Raw genomic sequence first — 23,458 nt, forward strand, 5'->3', positions numbered from 1 at the left:
TTATGGCTCTCCTCGGTTTCACCTTCCCACTCTCCTCTCTCCTCCTCTTCCTGCTGTTGGTGAGACGAATAGTAATACTGGCTTGTGCGCATCTGGCCAGAAATGTCAAACAGCCGGTAAACAGCCCCTCTCCTGGAGCCTTCTCACCAAGAGCAGGCGAAGTAGCACTTTAGATAATGACCTAGATACTTCTCTGGAAGAGACCCATGGCATTTGGTTTAAAAGACAAGCATTGAGAGCAGCACCTCCAGCAATGAGTGGTGGCTCCATGGTTGCTATAGAAACAGATGGAAATTATGCAACTGTCCCTCCTCACGTGCTTTGGGAACCTATAAAGTAATTTATCTGGTTGTCCAAAAGTCTTCCGCAATCAAACGGCACAGAGGTAACGTGTTGGAGGTAACATGTGGCTCATGGATTGAGTTCAGCCTAGTTGTAGTTACGCTAGCAGCTGCTGAGTCTTCCCCACGTGACCAGAAGGGTCATCTCCAGCTCAGTTTGTACTCTGGATCCGATTAAGTTTCCATTTGCAAATGAACCCATCCTGGTGGAAAAGGAGGGTCAGGAAGAACATGACAGGTATGTACAACCCAACAGAGATAAGTTTTATTAAGAAGAATGTGAACTATGCAGCAGCCACACATAAAGAAGGGCCCAGAAGAACCCTTAGTGTCCTCTGATGGGGCCTCATAGAGCCTTGTCCTGTGAGTGAGAGCTGGGATCATGCTTCAGCGTCCCCTTTCCAGCAATTACTAGTGACCTTGGGTTTGTAAATGATGCAGCTTAATTTCTGCTTGAATTTTCCTTCTGAACAATTGGTATAATGACTATATTTTCAGAAAGATATTCAGTAAACAAAAGTGTGAGGCTGCATGAAACCATTGACTATGGGGAAAATGGAGAAACATTTTTTTCCTAAGCAGTGAATTGTTTTTTTTTCTTTACCTTGTTGCATTCATCTTTCAAAAGAAATTTAAGTTGCAGGTGCAGAAGACGTGTCTGACTGCTCTGGTACGTAGGTGGGAATCACTGCTGATGCTCAAGAATAAAAGACCTGACCTCCCAGAATCTCCCGCTTAAACTGAGGTCAGAAATCTGATCAGAAAAATTCCTAGAATCAACTCATCAGAAGATTTAATAATGTTTGTTTCTTGTTATTTTTTATTTTAAATCTTCCCAATGAGCCCTCTGAGCCGACTGTTACAGATTGTACTATGAATGAGAAGGATGAAGATCAATCACTCAATCTGTATTGTTTAAAATACAAATTTATCAGAGACAGTCACTGATTTAGAAGATGACGAGCAGTCACAGTGAGATAATGAAAAATAATCTGATTTTAGGCAAAAGAAAATGATCTCCAATGAAATATTGGTATGTTCTCACTGATGGACTTGGGGCCTCCTTTCGGGACATCACCCTTGTGTTGGTTTCATGATGTAGACACATGTGGGATTGATTCCAGTTTGTTATATGTCTTTTGGAACAAACTGAATCATAGCGTTCTAGTTAGACTGTGAGTTCTTGCTTAATGGAGGTCTTTAGTAATTTATTCCTGTTTACACGTAATTCCTTGCCTGTAAATACTTTCATCCATGTGGATTCTAGATCATTTCATAAATTAATAACTTTGCCATATGGAAGCTCCCAAAATAACCAGAGTGCCCAGTGAGTCTGATTATCACAGACTATGCCCCATCTCATAAACTAGCATTGTGAAAGGAGTGTCCTCAGAATATGGCAACAGGAAAGGGGAATATTTCAGAGTGGGTGGAGCTCTGGGAAGTCCGCTGAGTTAGAGAGGGGTCCCTTGCCTAAGGGGTCCCTTGACTCTTCGCTTTCTTCCATCTTAAGGACAGTGAAATGCTGTCTCCATTATTACCATTGACTTTGTTCCAGCCTCGGGGTAAGATTCAGCTTTCATCCCAAACTTGACCTTTTCTGGTTTCCACTCTTCTCCCCGTAAACCCATGTTGTCAACTGTGATCGACTCAAGACATCACCTCTCTCGGAAAGCAGAGGAGCACGACCCATTTGGCAATTCTTTGGCCTAAATTCACTTTCCCTCCTATATCTCTTCCCGCCTCCTGCTAGCTGGCTGGACCGCCCTTGCCAACGGCCCCGCGGAGCCCCCCTCCCTACCTGCTGAGCAGTCAGGGCCCTGGAAGCCCTCTTCACAGAGGCACAGCCCCTCCTGGCAGTGTCCTCGGCCGCTGCAGGCATTTGGACACCGCCGCTGGCCGCAGTCCTCACCGACGTAGCCTTCCTGGCACAGGCAGGTACCGTTGGCACAGATCCCCTTCCCCGAACAGTCCCCGGGACACCTCAGCTCGCTGCAGTCCTCGCCCGTGTAGGCCTCTTCGCAGACGCATTCCCCGTCCACGCACAGCCCCCGGGAGCTGCAGTCGGTTGGGCACCGGAGTTCTGAGCAGTCGTCCCCGCTGTACTCGCTGTCACAGACGCACTGGCCGTCCACACACACGCCCCGACTGGAGCAGCCCAGGGGGCAGTAGGGCTCCGAGCAGTTCTTGCCAAACCAGCCTTGATCGCAGATGCAGCCACAGGACTCCAGGCTAAAGTTGCCATGGCCACTGCATTGAGGGATATAGTCCAGTTGTCCTGGAATGGCCAAGGAGAAGGTCAAAGGGCAGCTGTGAAACCTCCTGGCAGTGGGGTACGGGGAGGGGGGCAGGCCAAGACCTCGGCTTGCTCACTGACCAAATTTGTGTTGCTGAGAGAGAAGCTCAAGCTAGCTTGGCATGTCAACAGCTTCATGAATCTTTTTACCTAATGTGGGTTGTGTATGTCTGGCATAGTGTTGAGGGTAAGGATGAGTGAGATTGGGTCCCTTGTCCTTTAGGAGCTCACCTGCAGTGTGTCTTGGCTTGGATTCCCTAGTGACTAATTGGGAGGTGCTCCCAGGAAAAAACTGGTTGGGGAGAAGGGGAGACCAGGGAGGGAGGAGCCCAAGCCAAGCATATTATCAGGCAAAGGCCCAGGGAGGGTGACTTGGGTTCAGTCCTGCAGGGTCTTCTGGCCACAGGGCAAGCCACACCTCAACTGGGTTGAAGGGCTGTCCCTGGAGGGTGTCGATCCTTAGGCTCGTCCGTTCTCTACCCTGAGCAGGTCAAGGAGGTTCTCAGAGCCTGGGAGCAGTCCCTGACCAACACGCCCAGGTGCTGGCACTGGGGACTGAAGGGGACCAAGGGGATGGAGGCTGAGAATCAGGCCTGTGAGGCAGGTCAAGATCACATGTGCTGCAGATGCTTCCTATTCCTCTCCTTCCCACCATCTAACTAACTGCTCATCCTTCACAGCTCAGCTCCAGGGTCACTTCAAAGGTTTCCCAGAATTTGTCTCATTTGGTGACTGTTTGCTGTGATCTTTTTAGGATTCTACGCGTATCTCCGGCCCTAGGCTTTATCATGCAATAACTAGAGTGGTTAATTTATCTGTCCAGCATGAATCAAACAAACTTATTAAACGAACACCATAGCAGTACTTGCTTGGCATCCTTCTCGGCACTTGGCCTTGGGGATAGGAAGTCAAGTAAGTTATGTCCTTGTTTAATTTTGCCACTTCATGCACCCCCTCCCCCCATGGCCTGAAAGGATACTATACTGACATTGGTTAACATAGATCTTCCTTATAGATCTTTTCACATCTTCCCAGGGAACCTGGTGGGAAGCTGGTTAAAAAAAAAAAAAAAAAAAGCCCACTTACAGAAGCCACCAGCTTCCCAGGCATTGAAGACCCATGTCCATGGACACCTGTGTCTTTCCTGTATTCCCCAACTCCACTGAAAAAGTGAACTCACTGAGGAAGGAGAGTTTGAACACCTGGACTTTGTCCTCAGTTTCAGATTGTTTATAGTTTTGGTTATAAGGAGGAAGAGGTGAGAAAACCCCAGAAATATTTCTCTTCTCAAAGACTACCCCCAGTCTTGGTGTCTCAGAATGAATGTGTTGGACATCTCTCTGGACATGTGGGCCATTTCTCCCTATTAAAATGCCATTCCTGACACCTCTTTCATCCTTGGGCAAGGCTTGAGATATTAGACCCTAGAGAGGTAAGAGCTTGAACCCAAGATAGTAAGACATAGTCCTTTTCTCATTACAGACTGAATCAAATGGGTAGAAGGTACTGTTTTGGGTGAGAGAAGCTGGGCACAAAAGGGAACACACTTTCTGCTCATGGGGATCTGCTGATAATAACTACTGAATATGAAGTGCCTACCAGAGGCCGGGCTTTCATCTGAGTGGAGGTTTTTATATTTAATAGCTCCTTGTTGTTCTAGTCTGTCGAGGGGAAAAGGAACGCATGGGTTAAGCAACTTGTTCAAGTCACAGGCTAGCAAATAGCAGAGATAGGACATGAAGTCAGGAAGTCTGGCCCTGAAGATGAGCTGACTTCTCCCAGAGAGGTCAAGAGTCATTCATAAGTGTTAGTAGTTAGGATGTGGGTGAGGCTAGATATCCAAGTTCCGGATTGGATTGGGGAGAGGCTTGTAAGAAGCTCTGTGAGTGCGTGTGCACGCACATGCATGCACAGACCCGTGTTTTGGTGGAGGGGGCAGGGGCTGAAACTTCCAGCTTGCCGGAGAAGATGGGGCCAGGTCCTCTGAGGTTTTAATGACTGTAATTTTCTCAGACTGGAGAAAGGCTGAGATGGAGTGAACAGAGCGCCTGCATTCTTTAGTCCCTCCGGTTAACATGGATAGATATCAATTCAACAGCCTGTGAAAACCAAAGATGAATGAAGACAGACATCAAATTCCCTGCTTGCCACAGCAGTTGCTGTGCTGAACCGATGTACCATTCCCTGACTCATCCCCCCCAAATTAGGTTAATGTATTTCAGACTGGCTAAGCGCTGTAGAGAGTCCCTATGCCGAATCCCCTGGGGAAGGACCATACTTAGATCTTAGAGGCATATTAACAGACAGCTGCAGACCAGGGCACTTTTTTTTTTCCCCTCTGTGTGAAGAGGTGCCAGATTTCTCAGGCACTGGTGTAATCACCCAGATTCCCTCTCCCCGTCTGCTCAGCACCCTCCCTCCCCTGCGGAGACTGGCTGTAAGCTCCAGAACTCTACCTGTGGCCGCACTCTCTGGGCAGCAGTTGCTGGTACATTGGTCCCGCAGCACAGACACCTCCCTCTCCAGCATCTCAATTCGGCTCAGCAGCTCCTGTAGCACCTGGGCCGAGCTGGCACACGGGCAGGCCTTCTTGGGGAGGTTGATCCTGTGCGTGAAGGTGACCTGGCTCTCGTGGTCTGAGGTCTGGCCCGTGTACTCCGTCAGCACCTCGTCTTCGGTGCTCACCTCATGCTCGGCCGAGGCCTCCAGCCCTGAGGAGCAGAGGCTATCCAGGGGCACATTGATGTTGTACACGTGGTTGAAGACCACCGGCTGCTCCTTGCCAGATGCGTTGTAGCTGGCAGCGCCTCCTTCCTCCTCCACCGCTGGTCTCTGGACCCTTCCCATGGTGACCTCCAGCTGACACTCCGAGGGCTTGAGCAAGGAGCCCAGAAGGATCAGGTTGATGCCAATGAGCACGTTCTTCAAGACCACTGTCTCCCTGTCTGCCCCCATCCTCTCAGTAGAGCTCCGGGTTCAAGACTAGCCTGCAGCAGAAAGCATGGAATATGCAAGAGAAACCAGGGGATGAAAGAGATGGCCTCTGAGACCTGCCCCTGGGCACAGTGCAGTGCACAGTCCCACAAAACTAAAGGATAGCAGTGAAGCTTTTTAAGGGGATGTTTGGGAAGTGACTACCAGGGTCATGAAAGCCCAGGGCCTTTTGTCTTCTAGAGAAATCCCTGAGAATGGACGCTGCTTCTGCAGTAAGGCATTTTGATTTTCCAAAAGGTTTATCTAGAACGTATGAGTCTGGCCCCTCATTGGGCAGGTGGTTCCAACAAAGAGGACCTGCAAGGACTCGAGACAGGGGCTCTGTGGTTAGGAGAACTCAGAGCTTCATTTCACTTCTGGGTGAGAATTAGGATGCTGGGTACCATGAAGACAGGCATACCCTCATATTTCCCCAGATGTGTATTAGGATGGGGCCCCGCCAGCCACTTCAAAATAACTTGTAAACTCAAATACAAGTTGACTTTAGAATAACCAAGCAGGCAGATAATCTTGTTCCAGGTAATTGTGGTTGTTAATAATCCTTGGGTACATTTGTGATTATCTGGAACTGTGTAAGCTGAACTTTTTTTTAATCTTCTCATTAGTACAGTCCCAGCGCTTCGTGACCGCAGGGTGCCTTTCTTCCGAGGTCCTGTTTGAATTGCTAAAATAATGAATTAGCTCCTCTGCTGGTTACCTAGTCACCAAGAACCAGGAAGCATGATAAATTTACTACAATGCAAATCAGTTTTACAGAAATTATATTTCTTTTGTACTCCCTATGTAACAGAGAAAAGAGGCTTACAGACTTCGGTTCTAAAGGTAACGTTAGAGCTAAGAAGATTAAGGACAAAGGAGCAGAGTGAAAGTATATATATGAGTTTGGGAAGAAGGCAATGAATGACAGCTAACATCAACTGAATGTATACTGCGTACAGACTGTGCTGTGCACCTCACGTGGGATCTTACTGGACCCTCAAAACAACCTTATGATTGAATGTTATGATTGTCTCCATCTTGTAATGGAGTGAATTCTGCCTAGAAAGCTTAAGATTTGAATGCAGATCTGACTCCAAAACCTGTGTTCTTAATGGCTATGCTCCAGTGCTTTTCCTGAAAAGAATGTTCAGTTTTCTCTAGTCTCTGATGGAAATTGCGTTAGTTCTGGGATCTTCCCGAGAACATTGAGATTAGAAAGTTTTGCTAGGACTAGAGCCAGTTTCTTCCTCCACGAAGCATTCTGCTCTCACCTTTTTATTCCTGTTCCATTAGGAAGCTAAGGAGCATCCCCAGCACCGGCTAAGTTCATCCCCAACTCCTTAGAAACCCTCTCTGAGAGCATTTACCACACTAGACCATGAGTTTCCTTTGCTTCTGCCCCTGCCAGCCCCACCTCCTACCTCCTCCCACTGGACCCAAACTGCTTAGTCAATTTAGGTCAGACCACATCTTATCCATAGACTTCCCAGGTGACTCAGTGGATAAAAAATCCATCTGCCAATGCAGGAGACACAGGAGACGGGGTTTGATCCCTGGGTCAGGAAGATCTCCTGGAGAAGGAAATGGTAATCCACTCCAGTACTCTTGCCTGGAGAATCCCATGGAGAAAGGAGCCTGGCAGGCTGCAGTCCATGGGGTCACATGACTGAGTGAGCACGCAGCACACATTTTAGCCACAGTATTTAATATGTGTGTAAGACAGCAAAAGTGCTTAATGCCATGGTTGTTGAATGAATAAGTGGGTGGATACATGGATGGATGGATAAACAGGTGAATTAGTGAGTAAATGCCCGGTGAGAAAAGGCTGAATCATTCTCCAAGTCACTTGATATCTTTGCATTATCCTCAAGTTATTCACTATTCTCTTCAATTTCGGTTCAACTGGACAATTTCTGAGGGTTGATTTTATTAAGAGTAATCTATATTAGTGACAATTATGAAAACCATTTCCAATATTACATTTCCTATGTTACATATTAGACTAAAATCTTCATTTCCAATATGAAGAGGAAGCAGAGCAGAGTAGAGCTATTACCATTCCAGACTCTAGAGCCAGACGGCCCGGTTCTTCCCCTATCCAAGGACTCCCTTGAAATCACTGGAACATGTGAGAAATCCCCTCCATCATTTGACAGCAGAAAGTTCAACCTTACCATGCCCTGGTTCAAAGAAGTGTGAGGTTCCTGGAATGATGGGAGAGGTGGCTATCCCCTGGTTACATCAGATGAGGTGAGTTAACCTTAAGGATAGATGGAGTGACATGTCTGAACCAAACTGCCCTCATGACTCAAAGCTCTTTCCAAGCCCTTCTATCTGAGGCATTACTAGGCTTCCCATTTTCAGATGCTCTAGGCATTGCATCCTTGGAGTGGCATCTGCCCTTATATCATTGAAAGCTTCTGATAAAAGTAATTTAACTTACATTTACACTTACATTTACACGTAAGGCTAAGAGTCTTAGCTACCTCATTTGCTAAACTAGAGTTGGATTGTCTGATCCATGTTGATATAGCTGAACAGCTTTTTTTCCTAAGAATTGTAATTATCATGTAACACCCATAGCACTTAACATAGCTTTTTGCACAGAGCAGACACTCAATAAGTAAGTGAAAGAAATGAAAAGGAAGATCAGTGACAGGAAAATTAAAAGGGAAAAACGTTAGGTGCCACACCTAAGTCTAAAGCAACAGCTACAAAATTATATGTAGAGAGAAAAGTATAGCTTTAACTGTGAAAAACGCAAGACTTTCATCAATAACCAAACTGACTATGAATTAGTCAACAGTGTGATTTTTTGTTACTTCCAAAACCTTATTTAGACTCAGGCTTTATTTATTTATTTGTGTATATATTTATTTACTTACTTATTGAGGTATAGTTGATTTATAGAGTCAGGCTTCATTAATTGCAATACAGACTATGGGACTTTCTTGATGCCTAAGTGGGTAAAGAATTTGCTTGCAGTGCAGGAGACACGGGAGACACAAGAACCCGGTTCTATCCCTGGTCAGGAAGATCCCCTGGAGGAGGAAAGTGGCAACCCACTCTGGGATTCTTGCCTGAAAATCCCAAGGACAGAGGAGCCTGGCAGGCTGCAGTCAAAGGGTTGCAAAGAGTCCAGTGAGCAAGCACAGATGGACTAGGCTGTTGTTGTTTAGTCATTAGGTTGTGTCTGACTCTTTTGCCACTCTATGGACTATAGCCCACCAGGCTCCTTTGTTCATGGGATTTTCCAGGTAAGAATACTGGAGTGGGTTGCCATTTCCTTCCCCAAGTGATCTTCCCAACCCAGGGATCGAACTTGCATCTCCTGCTTGGCAGGTAGATTCTTTACCACTTAGCCTCCTGGGAAGGCCAGACTAGGCCGAGCAGGGGGCTGTTTTGTTCTGTCCTGCACTCACTGTTGATGACTTCTGGGTGGTGAGGTTGCTCAGTTCAGTTTAGTTCAGTCGCTCAGTCGTGTCCGACTCTTTGCGACCCCATGAATCGCAGCACGCCAGGCCTCCCTGTCCATCACCAACTCCCGGAGTTCACCCAGACTCACGTCCATCGAGTCAGTGATGCCATCCAGCCATCTCATCCTCTGTCGTCCCCTTCTCCTCCTGCCCCCAATCCCTCCCAGCATCAGAGTCTTTTCCAATGAGTCAACTCTTCGCATGAGGTGAGGTTGCTGAAGGTACTCAAATTCCTGTCATAGGAGAGGGAGGAGTTTAGCATTCTTGTCCAGGGAAGTGATAGCTCCGGAGATATTGTTCTTTTATCATTCATTCCTTTGACAGATATTTATTGAGGACCTACTATTGCACTGGTTCTTTATTCACAGAAGTTATATTTAAGTGTGTGTGTAGGGGGAAGGAGTGGTAGGGGGAGGGCAAACAACACATAAATACCTACAGTTATATTGTGTATTGTATGTAATATATGATACAGTGCATATTATATGATACTTTAATACATGATGATGTAACATTCATCATGACACTGTGCTATGTCAGCAAGTGGTAACTGCAGTGGAGGAAAAGGAGAGAAGAAGGCAGAGGAGGCACCAGGGCAGTAGAGCCACATGGATATCTTATAACGCCTGGCCAGGGAAGGCTGGTCCCAGGAGGTGACTGCTCAGCAGAGACCTGAAGGAAGCGAGTAATGAGCTTAGCAGACGGCTGAGGAAGAGCGTTCCAGGCAAAGGGAATATCAAGGATGAGGGCTCTGATGCAGGAGCTGGCCTGGTGAGTTTGAGTGACAGTGAAACTGGAGGCCAGTGAATGAGCAAGCAGCTGGGGGGTGGGGTCAGAGAAGGAGTCGGGGCCAGATCAGAGAAGGCCTTGTGAACCATCGCAAGGACCTGGGCTCTTACTGTGGGGATATATGGTCGTTGTTCTCAAATGCATTTACATACCAGTGTTCTGATGACCTAGTCCCTGTCTTTGAGAAACAACTGGCCTTGTGAAAGAGATGGAAAGACAAGAAAATATAATGCCAAGGCAGTGTGATCATTATCATGACCAACAAACACACAAAATGCCCCTGAGAAGGCTGGAAGTGACACAGCAACTCTGCCTGGGGCTTAGGGGGAAGCTGAGCAGAGGGTGGTGGGTGACAGGCAGCGACAGTTGCCAAGTACTTCTGGCCTGCCTTTTCCAGACACGTGGTAGGACTAATCCTTCCAGGCCTGTGTTTTCCCGCCCCCTGTTGGTAAGGTGAGGCCATGTCACTAGTACTGGCCAATGGTTGTGAGAGGAGCTCACGGGGATCACTTCTTTGGCAGGGGGTCATTAATTGCTGACCTGTGGCTTCCCAGGTGGCTCTGTGGTGAAGAATCCACCTGTGAGTGTAGGAGACACAAGAGACTTGGGTTCAATCTCTGGGTCATGAAGATCCCCTGGAGAAGGAAATGACAACCCACTCCAGTATTCTTGCCTGGGAAATCACATGAACAGAGGAGCCTGGTCAGCTATAGTCCATGGAATCATGGCAAAGAGTTGGACATGACTAAGCAACTGACCGCTACCCTCTAGAGCTTTCTTCTTTGCATTGATGATGCCTGGCAATGTTCAAGATGGTGACTGCTTTCTCCATCTGAATGACTATGATAAAGGGTGTCCTGGCTGGGCACAGTGGATATTCAGTGCATAAGAGAGAAATACACCTTTGGTTTCTGAAGCACAGATTTTGGTATGACTTTTCCTTACAGCATAACTTGGTCTATCAGATGATAATGTGGAACTGGAATTTAATAGCTGACTCTTTAGGTGGGGAAGACAGAAATTCATTATAGACAAAAGAAATTGCATTTGCCGAAACTGATAAGTGCACAAATATGACTTATTCAAGAAACGCAAATATTTGAAGGGCTGTTCAATGCTTCAGCATTGGGCTTTTACAAAGCAAAAGGTCCAAGGGAGGTAACTTCCCCCAGATGGGAGAATCTACAGGAAAAAGATTTGGGCTCCATGTAAAGAACAATTTTTCTAATACTTGGAGCTATTGGGTTTTCAGGAGAGGGAGTGAGTCCCTGGTCACTGGAGGTGTTCTAATACAAGCCCCAAGACTGCTCAGTGAGAATGCTGAAGATGAGCTTTCAAGCATCACATGAGCGATTGGACTAAAATGAATGTTAAAGACTTCTGTTTCCTGATGTTTTATGAATTCATGGTCTTATCATCCTTTGAGAAGTCTACCCATGATAATACTGTATTAGTTTCTTAGCTGTCATAACAAATCACCACAAACTTGGTAGCCTGAAGCCATAGAACTTCGTTCTCTCACAGTTCTGGAGACTAGAAGGCCAGAATGAAGATGTCATCAGGGTTAGTCCCCTCTGAGGCTCCGAGGGAAAGTCTATTTCATGCCTCTCTCCTAGCTTCTGGTGATGGCGGGCAGTGCTTGGCATTCCTCAGGGAGTAGATACATCACTCCAGTCTCTGCCTCCATCCTCACTTTGCTGTCTGCCTGCATCTCTGTGTCATCATGGGGCCATCTTCTTTCAAGGACATCAGTCATCTTGGATTAGGGACTCATCACTCCAGTATAACCTCATCCTAACTAATTACATCCCCAATGACCCTATTTCCAGCTAAGGTCACATTCTGAGGTACTGGGGTCAGAACTGCAACATTATCTTATTTGTGGGACACATTTCAACCCATAATACATACCAGTAATGAACTGAGCATTTACCAGGCACTAACTTAATCATTTTCCTTATATTATGTCATTCATTCCTTACAACAACCCTATATGCTAAGAGGGGTGACATTTAGGAGTTATTTAGCAACTGGCATGGCTCAGGCTTCCCAGGAGGTGCTAGTGGTAAAGAATCCACCTGCCAATTCAGGAGATGCAAAAGATGAGGGCTTGATCCCTGGATCAGGAAGATCCCCTGGAGTAGGAAATAGCAACACACTCCAGTAATCTTGCCTGGAAAATTCCATGGGCAGAGGAGCCTGGCAGGCTACAGTGCAAGGGGTTGCAGAGAGTCAGACACAACTGACGCAGAGCCCATGGCTCAGGCAACAACCCATCCAAAGGGGGCACCCATCATCAGACCCGCTCTAAACGGGTTGCAGAGCAGGGCACTGTGTTGATTTCAGCATGGTGGTAGGTCCTCTTTCAAGTTCCATTATTGGAGATGAGGAAAATGAGCTTCAGGAAAGGCCAAAGAATGTGACCAAGATTTCACAGCTAATGAGCACAGGAGCCAAGGCTGAACCCAGATCTTGCTGACCATGGTTTGTACTCTTAGCTGCTGTTTCTTTCAGGCAGCTTTAATTAGCAGCCGCATAGCACTCTCATGAAAAGACTGAGAGCTCTTACAAATCAACACTCTCTTCTCCCAGGATCAGATTTAGGACTTACTGACAGCGATGACTTTTCGCTTAATGTTTTCTCCACCCAGTCCAGGCTACTACCCCCAGAAATTGCCTTAGCTTCTCCCCCTGGAGGGAAAGCTTGTCTGCTGGCTCTTTATTTAAAAGAGCCCAGCCTCCGTACTGTCTCAAAGAATCAAGAGCACTGCTAGCTAAGCCAGTAAACCTTGATCCTAGAGGGGTCGGGAGACATTTTTTGCACTCACCCTTTCCCAGGACAGTTCCCACCAGCCATCAGTTACAGAAACCCAGGGCTTGCCCTGGCCCCCTCTGGCTTTACTCACTTCTCTGAGCTCTCTCTGGCTGGTCCCCAGCCCGCTCAGTCACAAGCTATTGTTAACTACCCTGAGGACCTCTCTGCTTCCTCTTGTGTCTCTATTTGCATTTGACTGAGAATGCTTTCTGAGGGCAGGCAGAGAGAGGGGGTGGGATGGATGGAATGGGAAGCTTCACTTTTTCTCATTTCTTCTGAAGCCTGCTGGAGGTGGGAGGGGAATGAATCTTATGCTTATATAAAGCTTACTTAATAAATGTGCCCTAAGTTTTGCTAAGCTCATTTCACTTAATAATTATTTCAAAGTGGCTTTCCTTTCTTGTGTCCCTGAAAGCTTCCCTTTCTGGCTTCCTTCTCTACCTTCATCTCCGTTTCCTCTGGAGCACAAGGAAAGTTGACCGTTCTGCACGTGGTCTCTTTCCATAGCACTCCTTAGCGATGCTGCTGGGCAGATTTTTGCAACTAACTTCCTACGAGGAAGGCCTGGCCTAATCCTGTGGTGTATCCAAGAATGCCACGTTCCATGTGTTGGTCTCATTTAGAGGGGTTCTGCCTGCTCTCCTGTGGTCTGGCTTTGGTGTGAGGTGGTGGCTGTACCTCTAAGCTAGATGCAGAATCTCTGTCACCACAAGCAGCTGAGGAGACTGGAGGCAACCAGCAGAGCCCCTCAGGGGCTCCCTCACTCTCTTCCTATCTCTCAGGTGAGTCATCCCACTACAGCTGTAAGACTCCAGGATACAAGCAAAACCAGTCAGAGGATGAAGTGGTGGGAGTGGCGGGGAGGGGAAGAGGTGGAAAGCAGAGAAGATGGGGAAGACGAAATAGCAGAGTGCCAAGCTGGAGAGAGAAGCAGAGAGAGTTCTACAGGTAGCGGGAGAAAATGTCAACCTGAGGGACAAGATAATACATTTGGGGTTCGAAGATGCGCTAACACTTGTAAGCAAGACAGGTAGCTAAGGACTCCCCAGATGAGAGTGCAAGCGAGTATTGCAGCTATTCAATAGCTCCACACCCAAGAAATCCATGTGATGCCATTGATTTATTTCCTCCACTCCAGCCTCCTTATCAGTATAATTATCATGGAGCACCAGAGGTGTTTCTGGGTCATGTGTAAGAGGTGATATGGTCCTGGATGGTCCTCTAGGCCCAGGGGATACCATGTTACTGGGGTGTGCCCTCCTCTCTGGGTGGCATGTAGGGAGAGCTTGGGTCACCCGGGCTTGGCTAACTCTTACCCTAGCTAAAATTTTTCTTAAGTAGCTTTTCTTTCCCTTGGCCTCCTCCAATGCCTTCTCCCGGCTTTACTTCTTCACATTGAAGAACTTTGCTACTGTTACAGAAAAATATTCCAGGAGCCATCACCTTTACTCAGGCTCAGAGGAGAAAACCGGTCTCAAGAAGGTGGGATGTAGGGTGGGAGGAAGGTGGAGGAGGTGATGACGAGGGAGAGAAAAAGCCACAAGTCACTCACGTGGAAGCTATGCCTTTGAGTTTTTTCATTTTTATTTCCTTCTAGAACCACAGAGGAAGTGAAAGAGACAAACTCAGGTTGAGAAACTTCAGAAAAAATAGGAGTGTGTAGGTTGTTGGGCAGGTAAGGAGAAGTGATCTTCTGGGGATTGGCGGCCAGTGCTCTGTTTAGATTTTCTAGCTTCCTCCAACGTTAGTCTCCATGCTGTCCCTGGGAGTGATTTATAAACCAGAACCATATCTGTGAAAAAATGACAGTCTTTTTTGTGCTCTTTTTTTTTTTTTAGTTAGTTAGAATTAGTTTAAAAATAGTTTCCTGCCTGCCTTTGGGATGTTCTGTCACTTGGAGGAAGAGGGTAATTATGAAAGACGAGGGTGTAATGTGATTACAGCCGGCCCCATTGTGTCAGTGGAGGAAGCGTCAGGGCTGCTGGGAGGACCGGGCCCGCTTGTCTCCATCAGCACCGGGCCTTTACTGGGCTTGTCAGCTTTCTGAAAAGAACCTGAGGGCAGAAAATTCCCCGCAGACAGGACTCTGTGGCTGGCCCAGAGCTGTCAGGAAGGACAGGTGCAAGGCCAGGTGTGGGTGTCGTCTCCCACCAGCACTGGCCACCCCACCCCAGCTCCTGAACCACTTTCCCTGATGGACCCCCTTGAGGGGTCTGCAGGATGGGTCCTTGGTTCAGAATGTGATACAGCCACATTCGTTTTCTGGCACAAATGGACAGTCTAGCATATTTGTGTATGTGCGTCCCTGGGGGATAGAGAAACTGCACTGCTGGATTGAGAAATCTGGCTTCTAGTCTTGTCCTCAGCTCTGTCTTATACCATCTGTGATCATTCCAAGTGACCTGGCCTCTCAGAGTGGTTCCTTCTTCATCTGGAAAATGGGGTCCTGAATATCCAGGAAGATAGTGACAAAGTCCACCGACCGGAAGCGAATGTGAGGCCATCCTGGTTTGAATCCCTGCTTTACAATGCAAGGGGCAAGGCTGGGTGAGTTTTACCCCTGGGGGAGCCCCTGGTCAGCTGCTCCCAAAAGGAAACAGGGGCTCCCCCAGGGGTAAAACTTTCCCAGCCTTGCCCCTTGCATTGTAAAGCAGGGATTCAAACCAGGATGGCCTCACATTCGCTGATGGTGGAGAAGGCAATGACACCCCACTCCAGTACTCTTGCCTGGAGAATCCCATGGATGGAGGAGCCTGGTAGGCTGCAGACCATGGGGTCGCTAAGAGTCAGAAATGACTGAGCGACTTCACTTTCACTTTTCACTTTCATGCATTGGAGAAGGAAATGGCAACCCACTCCAGTGTTCTTGCCTGGAGAATCCCAGGGACGGCGGAGCCTGGTGGGCTGCCGTCTATGGGGTCACACAGGGTCAGACATGACTGAAGCGACTTAGCAGCAGCAAGGCTGATGGTATGCCTTCCAGGTTTTCCCATGATTTTTGGTAAATAGAGATCCCATTTAGGTGAAAATTTATTCAATTTTTATGGATCTCAGAGAATTCTAAGCATCTGTAGAACATTCAACTACATACATACATACATATATATATTCACACACACACACACACACACACACACACACACACATATGGAGAAGGGCAAGGCAACCCACTCCAGTATTCTTGCCTGGAAAATTCCACAGACAGAGGAGCCTGATGGGCTACAGTCCATAGGATCACAAGGAGTCAGACATGACTGAAGTGACTCAGCATGCATGCACAGGTGTATACACACACACACATCTATATACATATGGCTTCCCATGTGGCTCAGTGGTAAAGAATCCACCTGCTAATGCAGGAGATGCAGGGGTTGAGGGTTTGATCCCTGGGTCAGGAAGATCCCCTGGAGAAGGAAATGGCAACCCACTCCAGTATTCTTACCTGGAAAATCCCATGGACAGAGGAGCCTGGTGGGCTACAGTCCATGGAGTAGCAAAGAGTCAGACACAACTGAGCATGTGTGTGTGTGTGTGTGTGTGTATATATATATATATATTTATATATGTAAAATAGTGTCCCATTTAATCCTCAAGACAAGCAATAGGATTATTCCAGTTTTATAGACCAGCTCAAAGTATGGGAGTGATTTGCCCAGTTACACACAATGAGTTAGAACCGAGTTAAATGCTGAGTCACATTTCCAGACTCTCAGTTCAGTCATAGATGCCACAGTCTCCCTCCGCCAGCCACCTTTGTCCTTTGGAAATAGGTAGGATATAAATAATGAATTCCCAATTAATCTCCACCATTTTGGTTTGGAAATTCTTCCAAGAGCCTGACCTTTTGCTATCATTAATATCTATTTTTCATTTGTGTTTCTCGAGCTGGGAGAACAGCATGTCACCATTTGCTGATCAATTATTCTTCTTGAACAGTCATCATCCTGCTTTTCATCTTTCTCTTCTTTCCATTTAATAAAACTGCAACGCAAAGTCTCGTGTAAGAAAGATGACCACTCAGACTGCAGCCCAAACCGATACTTTTTTTTTTCTTGCCCAAGATACCCCTTAAAACAGATGGAGAAATTGGTTTAGAATATAAAAAGTGGTCTCTGGCCTCATGGGGTTTATAATCTAGTTGAGAAGACTAGGCTTATACATGTGAAACTGAAGAACAAGGCAAGGCTGTTCACTGGTACTGTTGGTCACTTACAGTTTAATATATGCTCCTCACAGTGTGGGAGAGGCAGTGGCCCAGGCTGCACAGAAGGGTGGTGTTGGAAAGTGGATGAGTTGTGGGGAGTGAGTGGGGAAGGGAGCAAAGTGCACAGCACAAGCAGAGTTGATTGAAGTCTCAAGGCTAAATGTAAGGAAGTTCTACCTCTGAAGGGACTATCTTCAGTCTGCAGGAAGGTTTAAAATCAATTAAAACTATATTTTGAAAACGTATGACAATAATCCTTCCATGTTCTGTGTGTGCCTGAGAATGAGGGAGTGCACATGTCCCCTGTCTCAGTAGTGCTTCCAGGGCCAGATATTCAGGTGGTCAATTCAGGGCCAGGCTAATTTATGAACGTGTGCTCAGAACATCTTTTTTCCCCCCCTATTAAACGTTTTATTTTGTATTAGGGTATAGCCAATTAACAATGTTGTGATAGTTTCACAGGTGAACAGTGAAGAGATTTAGCCACACATATACGTGTATCCTTTCTCCCATGAACTCCCCTCCCATCCAGGCTGCCATATAACACTGAGCAGAGTTCCATGTGCTATACTGTGGATCCTTATTGGTTATCCATTTTAAATATAGCTGTGTGGGCACATCCATCCAAAACTCCCTCACTACCCCTTCTTCCCAGCCTTCCTCCCCGGCAACCATAAGTTCGTCCTCTAAGTCTGTGAGTCTCTTTTACTCTTTTGTAAGTTCATTTGTATCACTTCTTTTTAGATTCCACATATAAGGGATGTCATGCAATATTTTTCTTCTCTGTCTGACTTACTTCACTCAATATGACACTCTCTAGGGCCAACCATGTTGCTGCAAATGGTATTATTTCTTTCTTTTTAATGGCCGAGTAATATTCCATTGTATATATGTACCACATCTTCTTTATCCATTCCTCTGTTGATGGGCATTTAGGTTGCTTCCATGTCTTGGCTATTGTAAACAGTGCTGCAATGAACATTGGGGTGCCTGTTTCCTTTCAGATCATGTTTTTCTCTGGATATATGCCCAGGAGTGGAATTGCTGGATCACATGGTAACTCTATATTTAGTTTTTAAGGAACCTCCATACTGTTCTCCGTCGTAGCTGTACCAATTTACATTCCCACAAACAGTGTTGGATGGTTCCCTTCTCTTCACACCTTCTCTGGCATTTATTGTTTGTGAATTTCTTGACACTAGCCATTCTGGCTGATATGAGGTGATATCTCATTGTAGTTTTGATTTGCATTCCTTCAATAATTAGTCATGTCGAACATCTGTTCGTGTGCCTCCTGGCCATTTGTATGTCTTCTTTGGAGAAACGTCTGTTTAGGTCTTCTGCCCATTTGTTGATTGGGTTGTTTGTTTAGATGCTGTTAAGTGTCAAGATTGCTGGGAGAAATATCAATAACCTCAGATACGCAGATGACACCACCCTTATGACAGAAAACGAAGAAGAACTAAAGAACCTCTTAATGAAAGTGAAAGAGGAGAGTGAAAAAGTTGGCTTAAAACTCAACATTCAGAAAACTAAGATCATGGCATCCAGTCCCATCACTTCATGGCAAATAGATGGGGAAACAGTGGAAACAGTGACAGACTTTATTTTGGGGGGCTCCAAAATCACTGCAAATGGTGACTTCAGCCATGAAATTAAAAGATGCTTGCTCCTTGGAAGAAAAGCTATGACCAACTTAGACAGCATATTCAAAAGCAGAGACATTACTTTGCCAACAAAGGTCCATCTAGTCAAAGCTATGATTTTTCCAGTAGTCATGTATGGATGTGAGAGTTGGACTATAAAGAAAGCTGAGCGTCAACGAATTGATGTTTTTGAATGTGGTATTGGAGAAGACTCTTGAGAGTCCCTTGCACTGCAAGGAGATCCAACCAGTAAATCCTAAAGGAAATAAGTCCTGAATATTCATCAGAAGGACTGATGCTGAAGCTGAAACTGCAATACTTGCCACCTGATGCAAAGAGCTGACTCATTTGAAAAGACCCTGATGCTGGGATAGATTGAAGGCAGGAGGAGAGGTGGACGACAGAAGATGAGATGGTTGGTTGGCATCACTGACTCGATGGACATGAGTTTGAGCAAGGTCTGAGAGTTGGTGATGGACAGGAACCCCGGTCTGCTGCAGTCCATAGGGTTGCAAAGAGTTGGACACGACTGAGAGACTGAAGTGAAGTGTCATGAGCTGTTTGTAAGAATTATAATTATAAATGTAAGAGTTATTTGTTTTAATGCTTGGACATTGAAACCACTTAGAAACAAGCAGATCTTAGGAGTAGTTACTTGGAGAAGTTATACTCACCCACATCCAAAAAGACCAGATAATTCATCTCCTCAAAAAATACCTAATGACAGATTCAAATATCAAATCATGCTGTTTCCAATTATATGACATAACTACACTGGAACTGATCCTTCTATCAGGAACTGAATATTGCTTAAAGCTTAGATATCCATTAATTTATCCAGATGACATGTGTGTTGAAGGTGGCAGCTTATTAAAGTTTAGCTCTAGAGGTCTGAAGGAGTTACTTACTTTTAGTGTGCAAATTATATATTTTCGACCATGAAAAAGCACCATTCTGACCCAAAGACTACACACAGGTGAATTCTGTCTTCTAGTGCATGAAATAACATTTTCTAACTGAAATTCGAGGAAACTCTGAGGGTACTAGTATATGGAGCACAACCTACTTAATTAAATTCAGTTGCACACTGATTGCATGCCAGAAACTGGGCTAGGTTTCATCCAAGACATCAGGGGTGAGTTAGAGAAACTTCAGGTAATTCCCTGTGTAACTAGGATGAAGGTATTTATATAACAAGAATAAATAGCAAACCATAATAAGCACCATATCTGAGATATGAAGAAATACTTCTGGGAGCCCAGCAGAAGGAACCATTTCAACTGAAAGACTAGAGAAATCTCAATGGAAAAGGCATCCTTTTAGCTGGATCTTGAAGAATTAGAAAGATTTTGAAAGCATAAGCCAGGGGCAAGGGCAGAAGAGGGCATAGTTCCTAGGGTGGTGGTATAGGGAGTGCTTGTGTATGTTCAGAGTTGAGGGGACTAAGAAGATGTCACAGAGCCTGGATTGGCATCTTAGGATATTTCCTCTGTATTCTGTAGGCTGGTTGAGCCTCAGTGTTTTTTAAGCAGTGCATGACATGATTAAAGAAATCCTTTCACCTCTTCTGTTGCAATTGGCTCCAGAGATGAATTCTAATCTGAAAAACTCAAAAAAGATTTTTTTTTTTGGCTTGTCGTTTATCTTATTTTGCAGCTATTTAGTTGGTAAGGCCTGGATTAGCCTTGCTCATTACTTTAGAGAGTGGTTTTTCAGGGTACATAATTTCTTAAATTCCTTTTCTCTCATTCTCTGTCTTGACAAAATGCATTTTGCTCTCCATTAAGTTAGACTGCATCATCTTTGTTCATTACAGTTAAAAGGGGGCTCCAATGGAATTCACACGTTGTTTTATTAACTGCTAAATCCAGGATATGCATTGCAAGATATTGGACTTTTAAAATGTTTTCAATTTGAATAAAGATAAGAATTGAGCATTTAGCTCCAAGCAGCTGCCTTTCTGACAAATTAAGAATGCAGATGGCATGGAGTTGGCTCTGAGTGTAGCCAGGCTTTGGTAAGCAAAACACAGTTTTGTGGGTTCCCAAAGTCTGTGTATGGACTTCCCTGGTGGCTCAGTGGTAAAGAATCCACTTACCAATGCAGGAGACACTGATTCGATCTCTGGGTCTGGAAGATCCCCTGCAGAAGGAAACGGCAACCCACTCTAGTATTCTTGCCAGGGAAATCCCATGGACAGAGGAGCCTGGCAGGCTACCATCCATAGGGTCACAAAAGAGTCAGACAGAACTTATCGACTAAACAACGGCAACAAAGTCCATGTATGATCCACTTAAGGTACAGAAAAATCTCATAAGAAGATGCAGAATGTCCCTGGTGGGCTGGGGTTGATGACAGAAATAATTTGTGCATGGTGTCCCTTTCTCTTTAATGGGAGTTCTCCTTCCCCAGAGCAACTTCCCTTTCCCCCCAGCCTCTGTGCACATGCCTGGGCCTGCCTTCCTCTTCTGCACACATAATTCTGGCATTCTCTCGTTTGCCCCTCCAGACCATCTCTCCACTGTTCTCTTCCTGGATCTGATCTTTTTTCCTATAGAGCTTCCCGTTCAGCTAAAGGGGCTCCCCAGTAGGGAGCCTCCACTAAAGCCAGGGGTGCAGGAAGTGCGGTCCTGACTTCCTCCCTGGGAGGGCGTGCGTGCATGTGTCCTAAGTCACTTCAGTCGTGTCTGATTCTTTGTGACCCTATGGACTATAGCCTGCCAGGCTCCTCTGTCCATGGGATTCTCCAGGCAAGAATACTGGAGTGGATTGCCGTTTCGGGAAGTCACCTGCTGACCATGTCCCTCAGCTGAAGGGCATTGGGTCTCTCAAGGTGACCTTCTCTGTGGGACTGACTCTCTTTCCAGGTCCTGGTAACCTCTTTGCCAAGTTCACTCACCTCTTTGGGGACTTAAGGAGGCTAAGAGTTCAGCTTCTACTAATCCCAGATGGTCTGGGTATAGTGTCCTCACTGAGTGACCTGTGGTTATCTGATGCTTGTCTCTCCAGGTCCCCACAGAGTCCTGCCTTCCTGGGAAGGGCTATTTACCCCAGGCATTTCCTCCTGGCTCCAAACCTGCTTAAAACTTACCTGTCCTCTGCGCCTCATTCCCTCAGTAGTCAAATGCCAAAGTAATACAAGATACAGTGTTGGCAATAAATTAATACCTTCTAGAAACCTATTTGGAAGCACGTAGGCCTTAAACCATAAATAACAGTGACATTTTCATTTTAACAACAGCCTTCAACTAACCTAACAGTGGACATGGTTCAGTGTGGTTTCATACTGTAGCAGAGAATAAGATTCATTGCCTGTAAAAGGTTTCAACATTTTTTTTTCTCACACTGATCTTTCTACCTTTCCTCTGTTGAAAAGCACTAAAATGAGTCAGAATGGAACACCTGGCATCTGTGGAGCTCATTACAGTTTTCAAGATGCTTTCATAAGCATCAAACTATGTTTTCAGTTGATCGCTCTATGAATTTTATATGTAAGGTGGGTATGCTGTCCCATGTTACAGATGAGAAAACTAATGCTTATTCCTATGAATAACATGCCATAAGGCTGATATTAAGAAATTATGTTTTCTGAGGAAAACTTGACAAATTTACCTCTGACAACTTTACAGTGTGAAAAGAAATTTGACTCCCATCTTCTTGGGTTTGTTTTCCTGCTGGGGAAACTGGAAAAGTATAGTGATGTTGCGTGCATGCGTGCTCAGTCACTCAGTCGTGTCCGACTCTTTGCGACACCGTGGCCTGCCAGGCTCCTTTGTCCATGGGGATTTTCCAGGCAAGAACACTGGAGTGGGTTGCCATGCCCTCCTCCAGGGGATCTTTCCGACCCAGGGATAGGACCCATGTCTCCTGCATCTCCTGCTTTGGCAGGCTAATTAATAATAATAATAAAGTCACGGGTTTATTTATTCCTCAGAGAGAATATATTCTCTGAGTTAAAAAGTAGTTCCAGCCTTATACCTTTTCAACTCTTTGTCCATTTATAGGTGCTGTAGTGAGCAGTTGCCTTGAGTAGGGGTCTTGGGGTGGGAGGTGGGTTGTCATTGATTTTTGGCTGCATGGCTGGGGCAGTGGGGAGGGCCTGGCAGCCAAGGGTGAGAAGAGAATGAGTGGAGGAGCCCACAATGGTTGGGGCAGAGGAAACCTGTTTCTCTCTGGATTTACTCAACAACTCTCCTACTTGAGGGCTGGAGGACTATACCATGAGAGGCTCTTAGATTCCTTAGTGACAACTCAAAAGTGGATCCATTCTCTGGAGTTTGTGATGGGAAAAACCTACCCCTTTGATCCTACTTTGCATTATCACACAGGCTTCCTGCAGGGAAATCATTGTGAAGGAGATCCCCCTGCTGAGCCAAGCGCCAGCCTGATTCAATGGGAAGCCCAGCATTGGCGCACTGTTTCCTAAGCCAGCTCTGAGGATTTTCTATGCTTTATTCCTGTGTGTGAAGATAATGATGAAGTAGGCATTGGCATGCCTTTCTACCATTCTGTAATATTATATTTTCATTAGTCTAGACTCATAAATGTGTCTAGAATGATCCAAACTTTTGATTAACACGATGAGTCCACAGTATTTAAATCATTGATAGGTATTGTCTTTCTGGACTTTTCCAAACGTTTGATCAGCACGATGGGTCCAGAGTATTTAAATCAGTGATGGATATTTATTGCCTTTCTGGACTTTTCTTTGAAGACCGAGGATGTGGGACTGGTGGCTGGGTTTGTCCAAACCAGCTGCTTTTGGTTAGGAAGGGAAAATCCTCACTACCCTCACCTTCACATATAAATGCACAACATCAACCCAGGATGTGTGCCTTCAACTGCACTGGGATATATGGGCAGAACTGTTATGAAAAGAAAGGGAGGGCTTTCTCTAACTGGCACCTACATATTTCAG

The 23,458-nt window shown here is 45.8% G+C and overlaps 1 protein-coding gene across 3 annotated transcripts in view; it reads right to left on the reverse strand.

Moving 5' to 3' along the window:
- TNR (tenascin R) overlaps positions 1 to 23,458 on the reverse strand; it is a 487,688-nt gene that overhangs the window by 88,714 nt on the left and 375,516 nt on the right. Inside the window, exons 3-4 of one of the 3 annotated variants that reach the window (XM_027565404.1) lie at positions 5,094 to 5,624; positions 2,143 to 2,619 (exon numbers count right to left, since the gene is read on the reverse strand). In XM_027565404.1, coding sequence (XP_027421205.1) covers positions 2,143 to 2,619; positions 5,094 to 5,592 — 976 coding nt within the window. In that variant the 5' untranslated portion in view covers positions 5,593 to 5,624. Of the gene's footprint in view, positions 1 to 2,142; positions 2,620 to 5,093; positions 5,625 to 23,458 lie in introns of those variants that run through there. The other 2 variants (XM_027565405.1, XM_027565406.1) reach the window with 2 other exon arrangements.

The sequence above is a fragment of the Bos indicus x Bos taurus genome, chromosome 16 (genome assembly GCF_003369695.1).
Source record: "Bos indicus x Bos taurus breed Angus x Brahman F1 hybrid chromosome 16, Bos_hybrid_MaternalHap_v2.0, whole genome shotgun sequence".
NCBI lineage: Eukaryota > Metazoa > Chordata > Mammalia > Artiodactyla > Bovidae > Bos > Bos indicus x Bos taurus.